The sequence below is a fragment of the Diachasma alloeum genome, unplaced genomic scaffold (assembly GCF_001412515.2).
Source record: "Diachasma alloeum isolate Michigan unplaced genomic scaffold, Dall2.0 Dall_scaffold_00325, whole genome shotgun sequence".
Taxonomy (NCBI): domain Eukaryota; kingdom Metazoa; phylum Arthropoda; class Insecta; order Hymenoptera; family Braconidae; genus Diachasma; species Diachasma alloeum.
Genome location: NW_021680464.1, coordinates 541,949 through 565,118, shown reverse-complemented (window position 1 = coordinate 565,118; position 23,170 = coordinate 541,949). Strand labels below are relative to the sequence as shown.

Here is a 23,170-nt window from a genome sequence, read left to right as displayed (position 1 = left end):
ATTAAACTTTTAAGGCTACGTTTCCCATGCCGTAGCGCTCTCGCGCCCCATCAGTCTCGTATTTAGAACTGTATATTCAGCTCGATCCTAATGAAAGACAGATATTGATTCCGCTTGTTTATGCACTGATGAACACCATAAATCAAGAAAATAATTATTTCGCGTCCATTTATGAACGCCGAGAGAATAAATAGACCCGATCGACGATACTGATCGATCTTGCTCATTAGGCGTCTGCACCCTCACGCACAGCACTTTCCTGAACGTAACGAGTAAAAAAAAAGGTCGAATAAATAGATGAAAAATAAAGGTAACAAATCCGCCTTTCCACGAACGAGGGCGAATAAATAATTAACCCCCACTACTTTCTATTCTTTATACGCGGGATTACGATACTGGCTCAATCCAGAAATGGAACTGCGAGGGGTATACAGTCGCTCGCGCCAGGTCAGGATCACGATAGCGGCGAGGCTCAGTGGGGCCCAACGGGTCTCACTGCGCCTCTTTATCTCCACTGTGGCTGCCAATTAAAAGGCGCATTTACAACACCTTATTATATCGGCTCGCTCGTTTAGTTTGGCTATCGGCATGACCAGGTTTAAACAACGGGGTGTGTCGGTGATTCGTGGACATTCGGTTGTTTATTCATTCAACTTTTTTAGGGGCCCCTTTTGCGTTACTGCGTGCGGAAAGTCGGATGCGAATGGTGAGGCCAAATTGTGAAATGTAGGTGTTAGTGAATGCCATTTGCAACGAATGTTATTGCAGGCGTAATGCAAATGGGAACTTAAACAGAATGTAAACTTTTCATTCGCCGAAAAGGGTAGCTCACAACGTTGTATATACCTTTTTCATTCATTTCCCGCTTCTGTAACAAAAGGAAAAAGATGAAATGTAGTGGATTCCAGTGAAATTTCTCGGAGAATCGGAGAAAAAGTTCTAGTTCTCAGCAATTTTTATAGAAACCTTGGGGTTTCCCAAATTATTGCCCTTAATTACGGCGTGATATCGCAGCGTACTTAAACTTTTCCCCCTTCGTCACGAATCAACAAAAATTAGAAAACAAAATTACAGAATTCGAAATCACACTGTCAGAAATTTCTTGAAATTTTAGTCACAGCGTCATCTGAATTTTCGACGTCGTGGGGTTGAATTCAATTTCCAATGAAAGCGTTCATTTGAAATGAATGATTTCGCTAAATTTCTCATTCATCTTGTAAATTCAAGAAAATAGGGTTTTTCTTGTTAAACAATCATTGATTTTTCAATGAAAGCTTGAATTTTCAAACTCATCGTGAAAATTAAACATCACATACGCTTCAATTTTCAATAGGTGGAGAATTCAGAAAAGTTATTGCCTGACTTTTCAAAATTTTCAAGGTTTTTCAGTGCTGCACGGACCTGAAAATCGAGAATTACTTGAATATTGAAGAAATTAACTGCTTCGTCAATAAAGAAATATGTAGAAATTTTGTGTAACTTTGTCGTTGTTAAAAATTTCAAGTTTCTTCACTTGAAATTTCAAGAGTAATTTTTTAGCAGTTCAGAAACTTTTTTCTCTGTGAATCTATGCTATACATTCTTCAAGGCCTTTCCACCATCAAAAACGTTCTCCCACTCCTCAGGTATACTTCATATTCCTAACATTATGCACAGAAAACTCCGGAATGGGTCATAAATGAGCCTCAACATGTGAAAATCTGAAATTCATAGGTTATTTATCTTTCCTGTCACGGTTATTCCGTGCCCCTCTACTCGACCAAACTCAAGGACAGCTCAGTCTCAGCTTCTTTCATAAATCGATTCCTAAATAACTGATTCATCACCAATCACATGAATTTCTACGCGTCAGGATATTCTGATATTATAAGAAATCGGTTGAATAGAAACTAAGAGTATCAATTCGATGATATTGCCACCATTTAATTGTCCCATTGTAAATTTTCTATTTTAGAAGATTGAAGCTATAAAGATCCTTTATTTTATGTTGCAGAATGTATGGTAGTACAGCCCAGTGCGCGGGATGCTCGCAGACAATACCAGCGGATCAATTGGTCACAAGAGCGGCGGGGGTTGTGTTCCATCCCAAGTGCTTCGTCTGCAGCAAGTGTGGGGAGCCATTATTATCCGGTGCCAAGTAAGCATTTTCTCAAAGAATATTTTCTTGTGAATCGCTTTGAAAAGAACTCGAATCAACTCGATACTACTTTGATGTATTGATACCGACAAATCCAAACATTGATGGATATTATTTTGTGGGTATCTCTGGAATCATTGACATGACGATAATTTATCAGAAGATGTTTGTAACTAAAGAAATTTCCTGGAATACTCATGTCTCCTATTTTAGAACTTGACTAACCCTTTCCTTCTTTAGATGAATTCTGAGATATTCACAAATTAATACTCACATCATCATTCTTTCCTTCGTTAATACTAATACTACTTCGTTAAACTGTACTTTATCAGGACAGTTATCAAGAAAGGTCAAAGGATATTAGAGAAATAATTACAACGTTGATCAAATTGTCATAAATACGATGTTTCGCTGTTTATTTTAGCTTCATCAGGCTCTGGTCAAAAACTCAAACAAGCGGAGTTAATAGACCATATGCAAACAAACCTGAACTATCAAAACTTAACCAACCAATTCATGGTAGCCCTTAACATCTGGATAAACGTAAAAATATATCAAGATTCTCTGCGTTGACGTAATCAATGTTAAATCAAACTATTTCTAATTCTCGTATTACCCCGCGCTATTATTCGGTCAACCTTGGATGTGTTTAAGGTATAAATACATGGAAAAAAGGATGCTATATGCTATCCATTCAATTTCCTGACCTCTATATGAGGGAAACAATTAAATAATAATCAATGCACAAGTAAAAAGCCCGGGAATAATACAGAAATTGACTATATGGCTCGTTAAATATCATGTAATTCTAATTCTCATTGTAGGATCACGCAAAATTTCACAATTTGATGAACGTTGTAGTTACTTCCGCAACAACCTTTGACCTTTCTTGATAATTATTAACATTAATCACTATATTTCCATCAGAAGAACAACTCCTAACATCCACCCATAAACTTCCAGATACACTTTGATGTCAGGTCAACCAGTGTGCGAGCCAGACTGGCACAAACTGATGAAATCCTCATCAGTGGCATCATCAGGTGGTGTACAAACGATAACAGGAAACGGTGGTGCACCCCAACGGAAAAACAAGGTGGGCCGACCTCGGCGAAGTCGTGAATGAGGCGGTAACCCGGTCGGTCGACCGAAGAAGGTACAACCCACGACGCAATTGTTATCAGCGTCACCCGTCATCCCCTCTGCAGCCTCAATGCCTGGTGCAGTGCAAACACCACCATCTGGTGTTATGCCATCAAGCCAGGTTGACGTTGTGGATGTGGGTGTCGGAGGGGATCCCTATTCGCCGCCGCCACCGGGTCAACAGCACTATCACCATCATCACATGGGTTTGGGCCTTGTGGGACATCACCTGGTCCAACCGCCTCACTTGTCACACCATCCCCAGACGTCCTATCAAGAGTGGACGCACTGGGGTGAATCGTGCGATTAAAAACATTACGCTATGCAACAATCATTGTGAGATCAACTGTTCTTGTGCCGCGAGAGTGTTGACTATTGTACACAGACAACTTGAGATAGAGTTAATAGTGACCTTTTTTTTTCTACGGGCCATCAAACAATCGTGGAACTCTGATTGATAGAGCCCAATGCCGAATGGTTTTGAGACTAAGTGCAGAGAAAAACCGTGGGAGGATGGGAGGAAAATTAATGGATCCATTTCACGGATTGTTGCTCGATGCGAGCCGGGCTCTCGAGGATCACCTGATTACTTTGGATTCGACATTTAATCATTCTGCGACTTACAAAAAACAAAAATAACAACTGGATGAAAACAAACAAACCAAACTCAATGTACTTTTTTTGCCTGACTACTGCGCACGCGATTGAGGATAATTCAATAGAATTGAGCACGTTGGAGACGTGGCTTTTCGGGTGGGAGAATTGATTAGATTTTTCAGGGGTGAATTGCTCAAGGATTGTTTGCTCATTTTTCTCATACGTAAAAAAACCCATCGGGGCAATGCATTAACGCTCAAGCTTTCCCTATATCTATACATCAACAACAAAACCCCTCTGAAACTGTATAAATTATTATTACCAAGAATGAAAGACGATTCAGTGCATGTTAACGAGCCACCGTCAGATGGTGGGCCAGGTGGCGAGGGGTCTCTCCGAAAATGCCACCAGAAAATAAAAAGAGAGTGATTACCATTCCAAATTAGTTGAATGCGGCAGGTGGTTGGAGGAGCCTGTGACGAGACGAGTGGAAAAAAAATCTCTTAATTTTTTTCTTCAATCAGGATTAAAATATAAAATAGGAGAGTAATGGAAGGGAAAAAAAAGGTGGGGAGAGAATCGGAGTTGAAGAGTTCAAGGGAAGAGGAGTCGTAAAATGAGTACGATTGTGAGGAGGGTTTGGAGGGGTGGGTAGTCACCTCTTAGAAAATTATTTTTCTTTCAAAATCATCGAGCCTTTCGCCTCGGTGAGTGCGAAAGAGGTGACGCCTAAGTTCGTTAGGCGTCCCTTGTTTCCGTGGCCGAGGTTAACGGTTACACTTTCATGGAGCCCCCATTGGGCACCCGTCCCCCTACCACCTCTCCTGACGTGGCTCAAAGTCGTTGTAGAAGCTTGAACTCGTTTATTTTGCCGTGCGAAATGGCTAGAACGTCCTGAGATATTCATTTCTGAAATATACTTGGTTAACCTCACTCTCTCCATCTGTCGACGGCTTTTAATTTCTCGACGGTCTCGTTACATTTTCCACTGGCGCCCTGTGCCCCTCATGCATGAATTCACCCGGCCCACCTGAGTTTGAGTTTTCAATGCACAACTTTTTTATTTCACACTTTTCTCATTTTTCCACACCCCTACAAAGGCCCAACTCATGCATTACACCGTACACGCAACAAAACACTGTGAAGTACTTACCGAGTGTTGTACTTAAAACATTTATTTTCATTATTATCCCCCAACGTTTTCTACCTCGTCCTCGTGGCAGCATTAAACGATCGATAATGATGGGGGGATTAATGTTTGACTTGTATTTTCAACTCGCGTGCGGATTAAGTAGGAAAAAAACCCGAATTTGTTGACATTAACAGTATTTCAATCACGAGAAAAAAAAATCTTGGATGTTCGGGCGAAGGATTTGAATGTATAAAGAGGCGATTTAAATATCAGACTATCTCTGAGGAACAGGGTTTAAAAAAACGAGCATCAGCAATAAATGTAAAGTAAATGTATAATCCTTAATACATTCACGATATTAAGTATCTAATGTGTTTGTAGCTTAATGTCGTATTCTTGAGAACAAAGAGAGCATTATAGTTTAACGACATTGGCTCAAGCTCCTACAAAGCTCAATAACGAAATAAAATGAAATAAATAACAAAAAAAACATAAACAAAGTAAAGAGATAAAATTCTTGAATGTAAACTGTATAATACAATTGATCGTTATACGTTCCACTCGTTCTGTTCTTTAGCGAAAAAACTTTTGTCTTCAAAAACTGACTCCATATTTACATTTAAAAGAGAATGTGAGAACAGTGAGAGAAAAAAAAATAACAACAACTTGAAAACTAACGAGAAAGATGTTGAGGGGTCGATTGCAAGCCTGAGAAATATTCCTCCCGGATGGTGAAATAACAATCGATTTGTCAAACGAGTCGACTCTACGGCCCTCCTCTTACCGAGGAACGAACAAATCGCAGCTGAATTTTAAAAAAATGAAGAGAAATATGTAATTTAAACTTGTATATAGGTACATTTTGTATATTGTTAAAAATTTGTGTGATATAAATGGTTATTTACTATTAAAAAGGGAGATAAACTACATCTGACCTTTGGGTGCCACTGGTGGCGGAACTTCCGGGATTTCGCCACCAGCGACCACTGGGAACTGTCCAGTGTTGCCGGGTTGGAAGGTGAATTTTTTCGGCAGATGCACTTCCTTTTATTTTTTATATCGTAAATTGATGATGAATGGTCATTATGCAATTTTGCATCGGGCAATTTAGTACTTTTGTTCGATTAAGTCATCTCTGCAGCTATTTTTACAGACAATCTAACGTGAAATTCTATCTCGTTAACTCGGCAACACTGGAGACACGAAGTTGCGACCATGCGACGTCCTCGGGGGTAGTTACGAGTCTAGATATATCGAGACTAAAATATTTCAGACGAATGAAAATTGCGAGGGGAGAGAGAAATATTAGAGTTTATGGTGCGATCAATCTTCTTCGAGACGTCCCAACGAGTCTCAATTTCCTTCCCGAGGATGTTGTGGAGTAAATAAAAATGCGTGAGGTCAATGATTAGACGGGAGTGGGAGGTGGGGGAGATGATACAAAGTGATCAATTCACGTTTAGTTAATTTTGTTATTTGATTTATCTCAACTTTAATGCCGCAAACTGGGGCATACCTCTAGTCGGTTGCCCTGGGCACTTGTAAGATATTACGGCATACACGTTTATTAATTAATTAATAAAAGAGAAAAGGAAAAATCCAAGTTTCTAGAAAATTGTGATTGTTGTCTTTTATTTATCCCTCGTGTTTGGTGGAGAATTTGTAGTGGAGGAAGAAATTTGGAAACGGTGAGACATGTTCAGTAGAAAATACTTCTTCCTATAATCAAATTTCCCGTATGAGTTCTGAAAATTTTTCCCTTTTTCAATTGCAGATTGAGTCACTCATAAATTCATCGTTTCTTTCGTATTTTTCCGTTTATATAGAGTAAAAATATCTAAAACTCCGAGATATTGATAACTCATTGAACTGTTAATGAAATGAGATAATCTTTTTCTTTTGAGCTCAATTGATGGATTAGTTTATTGAAGTTATGAACATTGAAGAAAAAGTCAAGTGTCCATATCGCCCCACCCCAACTATTTTATTAAATTTTTTTAAAATTATAATTAAATGAAAAAGCACAAAAAAACCGTTATTTTTTTATGATCGAGATTCAAAAATAACGGTTCTGCAACCATTTTGAGATTATTTGAAATATAACTGTTTCAAAATCGAAATACTTCATTAACATCCTCACTCAACTCATTTCTATCAACTCACAAACTTTATAGAATCGGTGCTTTTTCTTGTACCTAAAATTTCGGAAGCAATCCGTAATTTTTTGGAGAAAAGGACCACTCGCATGACTCGGATTGTAGCATATAAATGGCTCCCGTCAACACATTAGCGCATGAAAAAATATGCATGTTCACTCCCTCGTTTTTGTTCTCCCCTTCGTCTCCACGGAATGAAGTCATTCACGTCAGCGATGGAATCCACATACTGAGGATCTCATTTTCTTGCTAGTAAGTGCGGAAATTTCTTTATCCAGTTTAAAACGACGAGTTTAAAAAATTCCACACTGATGTATAGTTTGTTGTTAAGCTGCTTTTTTTGGACATCTCAAAATATCCCAGTGCAAACGGAGAAATTTTCGGTCCTTCCTGTCTCCAGCTAATTGTCAGGCGAATAAATCGACGGAAGAGTTGGGTGTTGGGGAGAGAACGAGACAGTTGTTACTGGCCTTGCTATGAATCTTTGTGATCTCCTTCGTTAATTGGACTATATAAAATGAGAATACAAATACCACTGCAGCAACATTATAAAGAACATTTGAGAAATACAGAGAGAAAATCACAATAAAAAGAGCAACCAATTTTCTTAATGATACCTCAAACTTTTTAACCGCATAATTTTTCATCATAAATCCCAACATTTTTGCCATTTTATGGCAAGTCCAAACGACCCTGAACAAGATCCAGTACTTCAGAGATGGGAAGAAGAATCCATCAGTCACGGTTGCATAGTTTCTCAGCGATTGGAAATACCTGGCGCACCCGGAGAAATAGTATTCTTCCAAATGAAAAAATTTTGAAAAATTCGAAAATTGTTCCTGGTCGTTTTACAAACTGCAAAAAACGGAATATTCCCATGGACTGAGTCATGATTTCATGGAAAGATTATGATTGGAGGCTATGAGAATTGCACTTCACGTTTCACAAAGAGAAAATAATGGAAAATTCCAACTTCATGCGATTTCACAGAAAAATGAATCTCTCAAATCAAGAGCAGTCTTCTTATTACGGACATCATACGGTTTTTCTTTGCAATCTAAAGTGGAATTTTCTTGACGTTGTGATGATATGCCTTATTATTTGTTCAAATAGAAAGAATTTTCTTTTATTTAAAATAATAGTGATGATAAGGAAAACATAACTTTTTGACATTCTGGTTCATTCATCCACTTCATGACATGTTTTTTGTACGATTTTGGAAATAATTTTCTTGTCTACACTCTGTTCCATCTGCATTGTTATTAAATATTTGAAAACATTCAAGGGATGTTGAAAAAAATGAAAACAACTTTTATCTAATGCCATTTTGTGTTTTGTGATTGAGCAAAATGATAAGTAAATAAATGTTGTCATTCATTTAATAAATGACAATCTTTATTTGTTGTTATTGTTGACACTCATTTATGTCATTTCACGTTCTCTCGACCGTGTAAAATGACAATTATATAAATATTGTTTACTTTTTCTTCAACATTTGAAAATTTTCTTGTGAATATTCCGTGTGAAATCCCGGAAATTTTTATCATGTTTAATTTCCACTGAAATTTCAGGAAATCTTGTCATTGAAAAATCAAATATACCATTGATTTTTTCTTCGTATTATTAGAAAATCAATAAAATATTCGATTTTTCGTGCAATTAATCCATGAAAATTCGGAAAAATTAGAAAAATTCAGGGAAAAATTGAAAGTTCATGTCATTTTGTTTCTGAATTTTCATGTTTCATAGAAAATTCAACCAAGTTGTGAAATTCCCGCCTCCCGTTAAAAACTCATGAATTTCCTTAAATTCTACCTAAAACTTGAAATTTCATTACCATTATTCTCTTAGATCGGATTCAATGTCACTCTCACGAGAATTTCGAAAAATTTCCAACAATGAACATCCCTTGAAATTATTTGGATCTTCGCGCCTTTCTATATTCATATTCAGTGTCTATTCCTACTTCCGATGGATTAATTAAAGAATCTATTTACGTTCCTACATATGTTACATTCACCTAACTCTCATTACTCCAATTCCCGGCAAAAATATATTGCTTTAATCATCCCTCGAGTCTCTGTCCGTCCCCTTCATAGAAACCCCCCGGTGTATCTAATTGGCATTGCACGAAATTTGTAAAATGGAGAAAAGACCGTTTGGGTGTCGGAACCAATTCAGCATGAGAAAGGAGGAGATGACTCTCATCTAGAGTCTCTCGTCCAGCCCAATCAAAATACCTATACAGTATGTATTGCCGTCAGGTCTCGCTAATTAGACGCCACGTAAATCAGTCCCGAAACGTTTGGGCGTTAATTAACACGGGTTTCCGTTGGAGTCGCTTACCAACCTATTTATCGACACGACACCGAACGCGGCACAGGCGGGGACACTTGGGGGGCGGCAGGGAGGCCGGGGGGAAGCAGCAGTTAAGTGCCTAGATGCCTTGAATTAAAGAAGAAAAATAAACAACATTTTAACATCATTATAAGTTTATAAATGGAGAGGCGGAGTGCTTAAAATTGGACGACTTTCAGAGATTAATTTATGACGAGTTTCGCTTAATTATTACGTGCAAAAATAATTTAATAATTGGAGAAACTCGTGAGTACGTGGAATTAGGTCGTTCATGCAGTCAAACTCGAACTCTGATTCACTGTCGGAAATTCATGGTTGAATTTTTCAATAGAGCAATTAAAATTGCAGGAGGGTCTTTGGATTTTCGGATTTTCACCAAAAGTTATGAACAGGTGAACTAGTATTTTTTTAACTGAATAATTTATGACCGAGTATTGTTAACATTCATTGGACTTGTATTGGGGTAGAACGATTCTATGAAAAAATAACGTGATTTAAAAAATAGTGTTTGGAGATGAATCGTTGGCCAAAGATGATTAAATTCATTGCTGTTGGAGGAGCAGAAGTAATTTTTATAAAATTCTATGTTTGTAATGTTTATCAATGATCGTCCAACATAAAAAAACTTTTTCATTGAGTTCGCAATATGAATAAAAAATTCCATCAATGATTTGATGTCAAATTGAATTGAAATTCATGGCATTGAAAATTCAAATGCAGCTGTTGCATAAATTTTAAAGGATTTTTAACTGTGTGGAGGTCAAGGCTTACAAAATACCTTGAATGACAGAAATAAAGTTTTGTTCTCGTGCTTGTGGATTACTAAAATGTAATAAATATCTAAATTGCATTCAAGTTTTTTTTCCATGTATCAGTCGTTTGCATAATGCATTTAAGGATGTACTGCACCCTTTCGGCCAAAATTCATGTTTTTTTCATTTTTCTGGCAAATTATTGATCGTATTGACGCGAAATAATATACCGTTTTTGCGTTTTATCATTATGTAATCATTATTGCAATCATTTTCCTGCATTTTCCTGCAAAACAGGAAAATGATTGCACGATCATGAAATTTTGTGAGCCATTAAGTAATGATAAAACGCAAAAAACGGTATATTTTTTCACGTCAATTCGATCAACAATTAACCACAAAAATTCAAAAAACGTGGAATTTTTACGAAAAGTGTGTAATGCATCATTAAGAGTGCATAAAATTTATCACATTTGAAATTTGAATGATGAGAAGGAAGCTTTTCACACGTGAATAAGGTGATACATCAGCGCACAATATAAAGTCCTCAGTTAATCATGATTATCCAGGGAAACCCTCGCAGAAGTAAATTGCGAATTTTGTCGTTATTTTTTTCTCGAGACGCGTACACATTGTTGTTCCGACAATGTAACATCAAGTGGGGTATATTCACCGATGCGTTTGAAGCTCGTTCGAGAGAGGGGAGACAGAGGAGAGGAGGGAGCTCATTGTCGGCCAGCAGGAATTAATTATGGCATTCCGCGTTAGTTCAGAGAATTAATTACGTCCAGAAGTTGGACGTTCACTATGTGGATCGTTCGAAATTGTATTCCCGGGGTTTAAGGACATTGTCGGATTTCCAGGATTCACTCAACTGGATGACGGAAAAAATTGTGGAAAAAAATTGACGGGGGAAAAATGCGAAAAGGACGGTCCGTTTTACCCCTGTGGGTTGTAGGATATCGTGAGAAGGGATTCTATCAAGTGAAAGGTTTTCGTTCAATACTGAGTGAAATTTTTAACAAAATCTTCTCAACAATCAAAGCATTCATTAATTTCTAGGTTTTTATCGAACTTTTGTGCTACATTTGTCAGGAAAATAAACGTTTTTTACAAATTTTTTTATGCCGCAATAAATTTCAGCTGGATTGACTGAAATAAGGGTTCACTGGCTCTGAATATTAAATAATGAAATTATAGAATTTATACACGGAGAAAAATTTCTAGTAAAATTTACCCTACCGTATAGTAATCGTGTTGTATACTGGCTCCGAAGGAATTTTTACCCTGACATTGTAGTAAAAAGTGCTATGAGTCTAGTAAAAATTTCACTATTTTGGGTAAAAATTTCACAAAAATATTGTAATTTTTACTAGACTCATCGCATTTTTTACTATAACTTCAGGGTAAAAATTCCTTAAGAGCCAGTATACAACATGATTACTATAAGGTAGGATAAATTTTACTAGAAATTTTTCTCCGTGTAAATTGAAATTTTGTGAACAGTGAATTTTCCGAAAAAAGACCTTGCATTTGATTTAAGGAGAACAAGTCAATGGAATTTCAAGTTTCTCTGAAAATTCAAGTAAAGTCCCACTTTTTGGCGGGAGGAAAACAGAGATTACTCAATTTATATTAATTTTCAAGCAAAAATGAATATTCACTGCCAAATTCCGTCGAATTGTCCGCCAATTCCTTCAGAATTCTAGGAATTTTTGAAAGAATTGCCTGAAAATTCGGAGGAATCTTGAATTCAAGGAGAGATTTCCCTGAATTTTGCATATTTTTCATCAAATTTTCCGGAATAATTCAGAATTTCATTGAAATTTGGAATTCCTCAATATTTCTCCCCTAAAATCGAACCAAATGTCCTTGAGAATTGAATTTCTTACAATAATTCATGCATTAAACAATAGTAATCATGAGAATATGTCTTTATTTCAAGATAATTCCTTCGCGTGTTGGACGAATAGTTTTTCTCTCTCCACCAAAGAGGAATTAAGCATCAGTTAATCAATCTCTTGGCATGGGATTCCGTTTCCGTTAAGTTCTCGTGATAGCTATCGACGCAGGGATACCACCCCCGTGGGTCAATGTATCGATTTCGAGGAAATGCCGGCCGATGACTTTGCCAGAGTGATTAAGTGGGCCGCGCGAGTAATTAACATGCACCGGCGCCCTTATCGGCTCGGGGCCGCACCATTCAGGCCTTAGTCTAGTCGTATGCAAGCCCAGAGACTACGTAACCACCAGCCAAACCCGCCCTTTAGCCCCCTCATCGGGAGTACAGCCTTCGTTGAGCAAACCCAAAGGCTTCTGACGGTCTGACCTCCCTCCGCCACCCCCAGCCCCTCCCGCTTTCTCTCTGTTTGAGACAATTCATGTATGAGCTGTACCTGACGTCGGTGAAGCCTACACATTCTTGAATCCAGCCTCGAGCCCTTTGCTGGAGAAGCTATTAGCTAATTGTCATGTTCAGATGGGATAAACATGTGATTATTCGAAGGGTGAAATAGTCTCGAAAGTATTTTTTCGACGTTAAAAAATTGATAGAGAAAAATCTGGGGAATCGTGGAAAATTCTGACTTTCAGGGGATATTAAATGAATATTCAACGCTTTGTCCACGTAATGGGGTAGTAATTCTCATGAGAGTGACATTGAATCCGATTCAGGGGACAAATGGTTATGGAATTTCAAGTTTTGAATGGAGTTCAGTAGCGAAGTGGTAAAACGGTTCAAGTCGACTTAGCTCGCAGTTTAGTTTTTGAGGAATATTTCCGAATCCAAGGGAGATAGCGACATTTTTGTAATTATATTTGTTGTAGCTCTCAACCGGCTCCACAGAAAAGGTTATAACAACACTGTTGCTATCTCCCTTAGAATCCGAGATATTCATTGAAAACTGGTCAATCGTCGGAATTGACTTGGATCGTTTTGCCACTTCGCTACTGAATTAAAGGCAATTTCAGTTCAATTGTTTCATAAAAATCAATAGAAATCAGGGAATGTTTCATTAATTGCAATGTCGGGGGGATTTGGCACTGAATATCCATGTTTTTGTTAAAAATTCAAGCAAGTCAAGAAATTCTTTTTTGGGTGCTCAAAAATTTTTGCATTTCATAGGATTTTCTGTGAAATTTTATATTTTACGATTTTTCTCCCCTAAATCGGATTTAATGTCACACTCTTTAAAATTTTTATTTGAATTTTCCGTGTGAAATTCCGGAAATTTTCATCATGTTTAATTTTCCCTGAAATTTCAGGAAATCTCATCATTGAAAAATCAAATATTCCATTGTTTTTCTGTTCGAATGATGTGAAAATCAATAAAATACTTGATTTCTCGGTTCAATTATTCCGTGAAAATTCGCAAAATCGTGCACTCTCATCACAATCACTACTGTATTTTCCATGAAATTTTGAAAAATTTCCAACAGAAGATTTCCAATAAAAAATAATTTTCCTTCCGTGTGCTAATTACCTGAATATCTTCAAAGTTTTCAATTAGTCAATGAATTGAATCACCAACACAAGATTTCGCGTTCGATTCTCATCTTAATTCAATTATTTTTTCGCACTCACATCATTTCAAACTTTGACTTTGATCCAACTCCCTCCCTCTCCGCCCCTCCCCACTATTCGCCCTCAGCACTTCACTTCCATTGGCGGATTTAATTAAAGATGGGATCTCCGTGGTGGCACGCCGTGTTTTTTACGTAAATAATTAATATTGTAATGGGTTGAAGAGAGAGAGAGAAAGCGAGGCGCTCACGTAAAATACCGTGAGACGAGAGTGAGAGCGTGGGCGGGTGAGGGCGATGGTAGATGAACGGAGAGGGCGGAGGGAGAATAGATAACGCTGTGAAGGAGGATAGAGAGAAACAGAGGGTCAACAGGATATACCACCAGCAATGTCAAGGGTCGGGATATTAAAAACCTGTGATCTCCGTGAGTAGGTAGTTGCACCGTTACAATTCGTTGGGGCACATCAATACGTGTTTACATGAAAGCTATTTGGTTATTACGATATTGAAGGATTATGAGAGCCTCTCCCGAAAGTATCCCTGACACCCAGAAATATGTGAATATTAATTTATTCATGTTAATTTATTTAAATTGAACGAAATAAAGTTTTTATTTAAATTAAAAATATTTCCCTATTCAGGTTCTGTTTACATTAAATAACTGTTTCTTTTATTATTAAGGAATTTTGTTTTTAATGAAGTACTTTTTTCTTTGAAGTTAATAAAGCGTTATTTGATACTAGTAATTTATCGTCGCTCCGGGATTGTAATTGATTTGAAAAAAAATTGAAAGGGAAAAACGCAATCATATTTTTTTTAGAAAATATCTGATAATGTCATTGTTGTAAAAGAAGAACATTTTTTATTTTGCGAACAATTTTCAATTAATTGTCTTCTTGAATTTAATAAGAATTTCACTTGAAATTAATAAATTTTTCATTTGATATAATTACATTCTTTCTTTTGAAACAAGTTTATTCATTTTTAACCACGGCATTCTTGAAGTAACTAGAACATTTTAAATGAAGATTTTTGTTTGATTCAAATGAATCATATTTCTGAGTGTAAGGACCATATTCATAATTTTGTTCTCAATATATTGGGAAAATAACATTGAAATTATTCATGCGGAAAGACATTGCATTAGCCCTAGCGATTTTACCAACAAACTTGACCCAAAATGTAAAACTCAGAGAAATATTATTTTAATTGAATGAAGTTGATTTGAATGAATTTTGGTTCAATTCATGAAAATTGTTGATTGATGACTCAATTTATAGTTCGGATAGTCGGGATGTCTCCGAATTCAGCGAGGAATTCGGAAACATTTTGCTGAAATATAATTCTGTCAATCAATTTGTTTCAGACAAGAATTTATTACTAAATTATTTTTTGTTTGATTGAAACAAATTTGATTGGCAGAATTACATTTTCCTCAGTTTTGTTTCTCTTAAATACTTCTCTTGAAATTGATCCACCTCCAGTGCATTCTCCCCCCAACCGGAAGTATTCAGTGCTCAACTTTACAGTATAATTTTTTGTTTTCCCTAGAAAAAAAAGATCTTGAGAGCCGCAGTTTGTTTTTTTTCACTTCTCTCAAAACCGCTCCAACGCTCTCATTGTGTTATCCCCGCTTGTGACGCCACTGTGGCCGGAAAGTTCTGGCATTGCTATAAAATGTTTCTATAATGGAGTTGGTTCACTCAGTTATTCCGATCATAAAATGATAGAACAATCACATTTCAAAAATAATAAAATTTGAAGTGAGTAAAAAAATTGAAAAAATTATCAAGTCAATGTTTTAGATTTCCATTCAATTACTATACTCGAAAACATTTCCTATGCACTTTTTCTGTCAATCATTATCACATTAACAACACCGAAAAAATTACATTATTAGAGAAAACGAAAAATACATAAAAATTGTGAGGGATAAATCACAACATAATGAACGTGGAACGAGGATTCCCTTTCCACGTATCTAAATTGACTCTTGCGCAATAATTTAATGACCATCAATAATAACCCTTAACAAAAAATGGCAAAAAATCGCGGGTTAATGGACAGGCTAAGACGTAGGTGTAAAAAGGAAGCAACAAGCTCGGGCGAGCAAGTCGTTTCCTCGTTAACTTTAATCCGCAGTTAATTTAACTTAACGTCGCTGTAATGCCGTGATGTACCGCGCAACAAACTCCCTCCCTCGCCCCCTCCAGATCACCCTCTCGCTCCCACCCACTCGATCGTCGCGTTAACGCTCTCCTTTCAGCATCGACTTGAAGACTCACTGCACTGCACACACGTGTGCAGTATCGGCGGTGTAATACCTCGGAGTTGGGTCATATAGCGAACGAAAAGCCCCGTCTCAGTGTGCGTAAGTACTTCGGTTCCCTCTCGGAGGGAAGGTGGAAGAAAAACGAGCGGGTAATTCAATCGCCTGGCGCCAGGCGATTTCAGATTGCAACGCCCTCTTTACTCGCTACAAATTCATTGCGTTATTGGAGAGGGGGGAGAAAAAATATCTCTCATTCGATTTTATAAAGTCATAAAAACTCAATGAAATTTATAACTCATCCAGTTAAACTGCAAATGAATGCTCAGTTAATTTTATTTTATGGGAAAAAAATGACGAGTTTATTTGCAACTGGTTTAAAACTGTATCAGGTTGGAGAGAAAATTGTTTATGGTATTAGTATTGAGGTGCAACGAGCGGGGATTTCATCCTGGGGTTGGAGGAAAAACAGGAATTTTAATTTAAGTTTGTTGGTTTTTTAAATTGAGTACAGGACAATTTCTTTCTCATATTATGTAAACACATTCGTCGTGCAATATTTTTTTATAATAAATTGTTGGAAAATAGTGTATATTACTTTATATTATACTTTTTTATACCAATTCCATTTAACGTGGGGCAATAGATCGGTGACGAACACATTTCACCATTTCTTTGTAGAAAATATTTGGCAGGTTTGTTCGGAGACGTAAAAAGTACATATTTTTAGCGATTTCAAGCAATTTCTTACTATGCATGTATGACACCTCTAGAAAGTAGGGAAAATTGTTTATCCATAGAGAAAGAAGTTTTGAATTTCAGGGATGTGTCATTGATTTCCTGGGACATGTCATTAATTTTCAGAAATGCATCACTAAAATTTGGTGACAGATGCCTAAACACTAGAGATGGGTCCCGGAAAATCAGTGACATTTCTTTGAAAATTGATGATTATGTCCCTGAGAGTTAGTAACGATGTCACTAAAAATCGATAATAGAATCACTGGGGTTCAGAATTTTTCACTCACTGAATTTCACAATCGCGAATCCCTAATAAACACGGAGAGGAATATTCAGTGAAAAATACGGAACAATTCACGCACTTCGCAATCGTTTTCCAGTAATTTTTATAGGAATGGAAGAAAAGAAATCTGAAACGTTCAGTGAACTCTCAGGTTCATCACCGACCAAAGTACGAAATTGTCACGGAATTTTTCCCGAAGGAGTAAAATCTTACAGAAACTTCCCGACTTATTATGCCTCCAAAATCAAAAATTCTTGAACGTACAACAATTTTTATGAGGCTGGTAAGTTATTTCTACGTTCCGTTCCGTAAAATTTCTCAATCGTTGGGGAAAAATTACGGAACGACTTGTTGTCCCCACAGCGGTGAGTCATCAGACGGGTGGTTAATTTTTACGAAACAAATCGTAGAATTTACGTGGTGATTCATACAATTTCAGTTCCGACTCACACTTTTTATTGAATTTCACTTCACTCGCGGATTACGTTTGGAAAAACGCAATTTCTACTTTTTTCCGGTAATTTTTATCGAATTTTTCTCTCCGTGAATAGGGGTAAATGCCTGAACATCAGTGATATGTCCCTGGACATCAGTGACCGGGGATATATCAAGAAAAAAAAGATGTGATTTAATTTTGGTGAAAGATATTAAATTTCTATCTGTCGCGTCGGTTAATTTGCTTCAAGTAAATCTGTTCTACTCCATCAAATATTTTCACGTGGAACATATAGTTTTTGGGCCCTCCAATTTTTCTTTCAGTATATATATAAATAATCTCTCGAAAAACTCAATTCTCCCTCTTATTTACTCCAAATAAATAATGCAACTTTGCTTCAAGATCTCAGAAGACGATTAAACAACACAGAAGGCGCTTTAGTCCATCCAACTTAACCCGATATATCCCCTCTCCTCCTCCTTCTCCTCTTTCCACCCAACGCGCACCCCTCTCCGCCCCATCGCATTGCCACGGGAATCTCGGGAATCCCTCCTCGTTAGGGCCAGTTGGCTCATTCGGGTTTTCGCTTGTGAGAAATCCCCTCATTCTGCCTACCTCAAACTCTAGGCGGCTGATGCGCCTTTAATGATGCGTCCCCGTGCTCGCGCGAAAGAGAGCATACACCGGATAATAGGCGATAATCGACGATTAAAGTCTCGTTATTTTTGGGGAGAGAAAAATGGAATAAAAGTTTTTGTCGAGTGAAATTCAGTTCGTGAGCTGTTTCGATATCTAGATGGAAACACCCATGGGGCGGCATATCAATTCATTATTTCTGTTGTTCATTAAGTACTAGTTTTTCGTCCGAGTTAATTACCTCAATTCCCAAAAAATTTGACTCTTCAGCGGAATTCCCGTATTTTCACTAATTGGAGAGGGAATCATTGTTGAATATAATGAATTTTAATAGCCTTCATTCTTTTTTTGCTTTAATACTAAATATTTAAAAATAACTGTGGATGAAAGTTAATTAACAGGTTCGAATTGAGGCTGATGGGAAGGATTTTGTAGACAATTTCCTCAATTCTGATTTTGACCAATCAGAGTGCAGTATTCGGGATACCGTGACGCGTTTCAGACTGATAATTTCCCTGTAACCTGTCAATTGTTTTCTACGAATTTGACAGATATTTCTCATATTTTAGTGAAATGTGTCCCGTAACCCCGAACACTGTATCCCAATCGGCCAAAATCAAAATTGAAGAAACGATCGGGATCAATTTTGCAGTAAAATCCCTCGCGCTGCGCGCTCAGGATTTTAATCTCCAAAACCGATCCCTCTCGTTGCTATGTAACAAAACATTCGGGAAATATCCGATAATTTTGAAGGTCTTGGGGTATTATAGCTGATAATAAGTCGGTTAAGTGATGTCAATTGGAATTTAGTGATTAATGTGGATGATAATGTTTTCAATTAGAATTTATGAAAGGCTGTCAATTAATATTAATGAAAGGGCTGTTATTGAAGTAGATAAAATGCATTGGATTAAGAATATTTAAGAACATAAAAATACTATAAATTGCAAGTTTTTTCGGAGATTTACATGAGCATATCAATTATTTCTGTTGTTCATCATATGCTAGTTTTTCGTCTGAGTTAATTACCCTAATTCCCAAAAAAATTTGACTCTTCAGGATAATTCCTGTATTTTCACTAATTAGGAAGCGGATCACAACGGTGGATAATGAAGTTTAATCCCCTTTCGGTTTTGATTTAAATACTGGCCAATTCAACGATAACTAGTCACAGAACTTGATGGAAAGCTGTCTATTAAGATGAAGTCAAGCGTTTGTGTTGACAATAGCATTGGTTTATTGGAAAGCTTTCATTCAATATCGAATTTGTACATCTCAAAAGAAATGCATCCACGCAATGGGCATAATTCGATAAAAACCTATCTCAATAATTCAGTAAAACGAAAATAGCAGATGAATTCATTATTTTTGTTGTTCATCACATATCTTTGTCTGATTTTTTTATTCCCCTTGATTACCCCAATTTCGCAAAAAATTCAACTCTACCGAATAACTCCTGTATTTTCACTAATTAGGGGAAGCATCATTCATGACTATAATAAAGTTTAATCCCCTTTATTCTGTTTTGGTTTTATTACTAACCAATTCAACGATAACTAGTCACAGAATTTCATGGGAAGCTGTATATTACGATGAAGTTTAATATTTTCGTTGAAAATTGCATTGGTTCATTGGAAAGCTTCCATTCAATATCAAATTTGTACATCTCAAAAGAAATTCATCCACGCAATGGGCATAATTCGATAAAAACCTATCTCAATAATTCAGTAAAATGAAAATAGCAGATGAATTCATTATTTTTGTTGTTCATCACATATCATTGTCTGATTTTTTTATTCCCCTTGATTACCCCAATTTCGCAAAAAATTCAACTCTACCGAATAACTCCTGTATTTTTACTAATTAGGGAGAGGATCATTTCTGACTTTAATGAACTTCAATCCCCTTTGTTCTGTTTTGGTTTTAATAGACAATTATTTTGGTTTGGATCAAAATGAGAATAAAATGGAGGGAAAAAACTGCGCAGATAATAAACTGAATGGAGTTGTTTATTTCCTGTAAAACAATTACACACTCGTGGAACTGAGAATTTGCATAGAAGTTTTGCTGTTTTCCACGTAGCCCCTCTTCCCTCATCGCGGTTTCATTTCACTATGGCAAACTACCTTATATTGTGTTTGCTTTTCATAATTGTGCGCTTAATTAGCTGTCAGATAATGAAAACAACATAATTAATTATAGCAAGGGGTGTATAATGAGTAGTGGAGGGGTGCCGTGGAGTTTTCAATGTGGCGAGAAAGAGAAAAGGGATTTGTACGGTGTATTGTTAGCGGAAATTTCGGTGGAACTGGGGAATCCATCGCGGGGCGTCTTAGTTGTCAAGTTGAGGTGTCAGTCCACGCTGACGTATGTGCGGGTGAATGGGCGATGAATATTTCCACTAATTAATTTTCCAAAGGGGTTATTTGTATTCATTGAATGATTACACAAAACGGGGAAATAATTTCTTTCAAATCACCTTATTCTGTTATTTCTATTGTTTTTGATGGGAATTGAAATTTAAATATTGCGCAAGTGGAAGCTGTTACTGACAATCGATGAGACCGGAAAATCTGGTGAAGACAATTTTATGGAGGATATTGATCAATTTAGTGAATTATAAACATTTTCCAATCGCGGATGTTAATTGAGGAATAATTTTTTCTTTTAGGAATTAAATATTTTGAACATCTGTTTGTCGGGATTAATAGGAAGCTTTGCAACTGATGTTGATTGTCAGCTTTTCAATGAAGATCAATGAAGAAACCGTAATAATTCAAAAGTCAATAATTTAACATTCTTCAATTGCGGATGATAATTGAAGAATAATTTTTTCTGTGGGAAAAGTTGAATACTCCAAGCATTTGTTTGTCAAGATTAATGGGAAGCTTTTAATTAATGGTAATTGAGAGATTTTGAATGGAGATCAATGGAGAGACACTAATAATTCAATATTCTATTCAATATTCAGCAATTTAATATTTTTCAATCGCGGATAATAATTAATGAATAATTTCTTCTGGTTGAGAAATTGAATATTTCGAACATTTGTTTGTCAAAATTAATAGGAAGTGTTCAATTGATGTTATTTGTCAGATTTTCAATGAAGATCAATGAAGAAACCGTAATAATTCAAAAGTCAATAATTTTACATTCTTCAATCGCGGATGATAATTGAAGAATAATTTTTTCTGTGGGAAAAGTTGAATACTCCAAGCATTTGTTTGTCAAGATTAATGGGAAGCTTTTAATTAATGGTAATTGAGAGATTTTGAATGGAGATCAATGGAGAGACACTAATAATTCAATATTCTATTCAATATTCAGCAATTTAATATTTTTCAATCGCGGATAATAATTAATGAATAATTTCTTCTGGTTGAGAAATTGAATATTTCGAACATTTGTTTGTCAAAATTAATAGGAAGTGTTCAATTGATGTTATTTGTCAGATTTTCAATGAAGATCAATGAAGAAACCGTAATAATTCAAAAGTCAATAATTTTACATTCTTCAATCGCGGATGATAATTGAAGAATAATTTTTTCTGTGGGAAAAGTTGGATACTCCAAGCATTTGTTTGTCAAGATTAATGGGAAGCTTTTAATTAATGGTAATTGAGAGATTTTGAATGGAGATCAATGGAGAGACACTAATAATTCAATATTCAGCAATTTAATATTTTTTAATCGTGGATAATAATTGATGAATAATTTTTTTCGTTAAGAAATTGAATATTCGGAACATTTGTTTGTCACGATTAATCGGAAGATTTCAATTCATGTTCAGTGTTATATGGAACTCATTGTGATATTTTCGTCAAATTATGAATTTTCAATGACAAAATTCCCTGAAATTTCAGTGGAAATATTACTCATTAAAAATTTCCAAGCCTCTTACCGAAGATTTTTGTAGAAAATTTTCAACAGTGTATGTCAATATCTATTGGAATTCCAAATGACCTTGACAAATAGCATTTATCAAGGACAAGCATTTGCCACCGGTTTTTACCTTGTAAAAAACACTTCTGGAGCACTTTCATTTTCTGTAACGGAGCTGTGGCATGTGGACTTCTCCTCCTCCCACCTCACCCGCCGCGCATTTCCGACGCACCCCCCACTCCGTCATATGTTATACATTTTTTGGTACAAAAGAAAAAGTCGAGGGATCGAGACGACCTCTGACACCCAAGGAGGTGGGCAATTATTATTTTGAGTGGTATGGCGACTAGGGGTTGCCAGATATTTTATTAAAGGCACAATCGCCTAATAGCGTGGAGTACAACGGTGGCCAGATACTTCGTACACTCCAACTTCCATTCCATCTACACAAGGGAAAAGAAGAGATGTATACCAGGCTTCCAAATGCCATCCACTCTCTCGCATGACACTATAAATGTTTGCTTTTCCTTTTGGATTATTTATTCCTTTCTCTCTGTCTGAGTGGAAAACATTGCTCATGCTTCATCTCGGTGTGTGAGGAAGAAGGATGAGGGGGAGATTTTCAGCTGGTGAATATTAAGATTGAATTATTGGATCGAATTTCATTTCATTTTGATAAAAAAATGTTTTCCCTTCAAATATTTCAACCAAATGAAACAGAAAATTCGTTCATTCCAAACGAATCCTGTGTGAGAATCACGTAAACAATTATTTTGATCCTAATTACAATTTCTTACATGTTTATAAGATCGAGGAAACACTTGTTCATATTTTTAAAAAATAAAATAAAATAAAAATAAATTTAATTAAAAAAAAATTGAAAAAATAAATAAATAAAAAATTACAACTTAAATATGAATAAATTCATTAATTTGATACAAATAAAGGTTATTCAATTTAACTTAACAATTGCTCTTGGTGTACAATCATTTACTAAAGTTCTGAAACGATCTGAACTTGCATCCTATGTATTTCGTTTCAGAACTTTAGTAAACGACTGTATAGCATGAGCCATTTGTTATTATTTCTTAACATTACATTTGTTTTCAATTTATTCAATATTT

The 23,170-nt window shown here is 36.2% G+C and overlaps 1 protein-coding gene across 1 annotated transcript in view; it reads left to right on the top strand.

Moving 5' to 3' along the window:
• Positions 1-6,624, top strand: part of LOC107040211 (LIM/homeobox protein Lhx9) — a 132,250-nt gene extending 125,626 nt beyond the window's left edge. Inside the window, exons 4-5 of the mRNA XM_015260180.1 lie at positions 1,994-2,137; positions 3,101-6,624. Coding sequence (XP_015115666.1) covers positions 1,994-2,137; positions 3,101-3,263 — 307 coding nt within the window. The 3' untranslated portion in view covers positions 3,264-6,624. The remainder of the gene's footprint in view (positions 1-1,993; positions 2,138-3,100) is intronic.
• Positions 6,625-23,170: the final 16,546 nt, after the last annotated feature.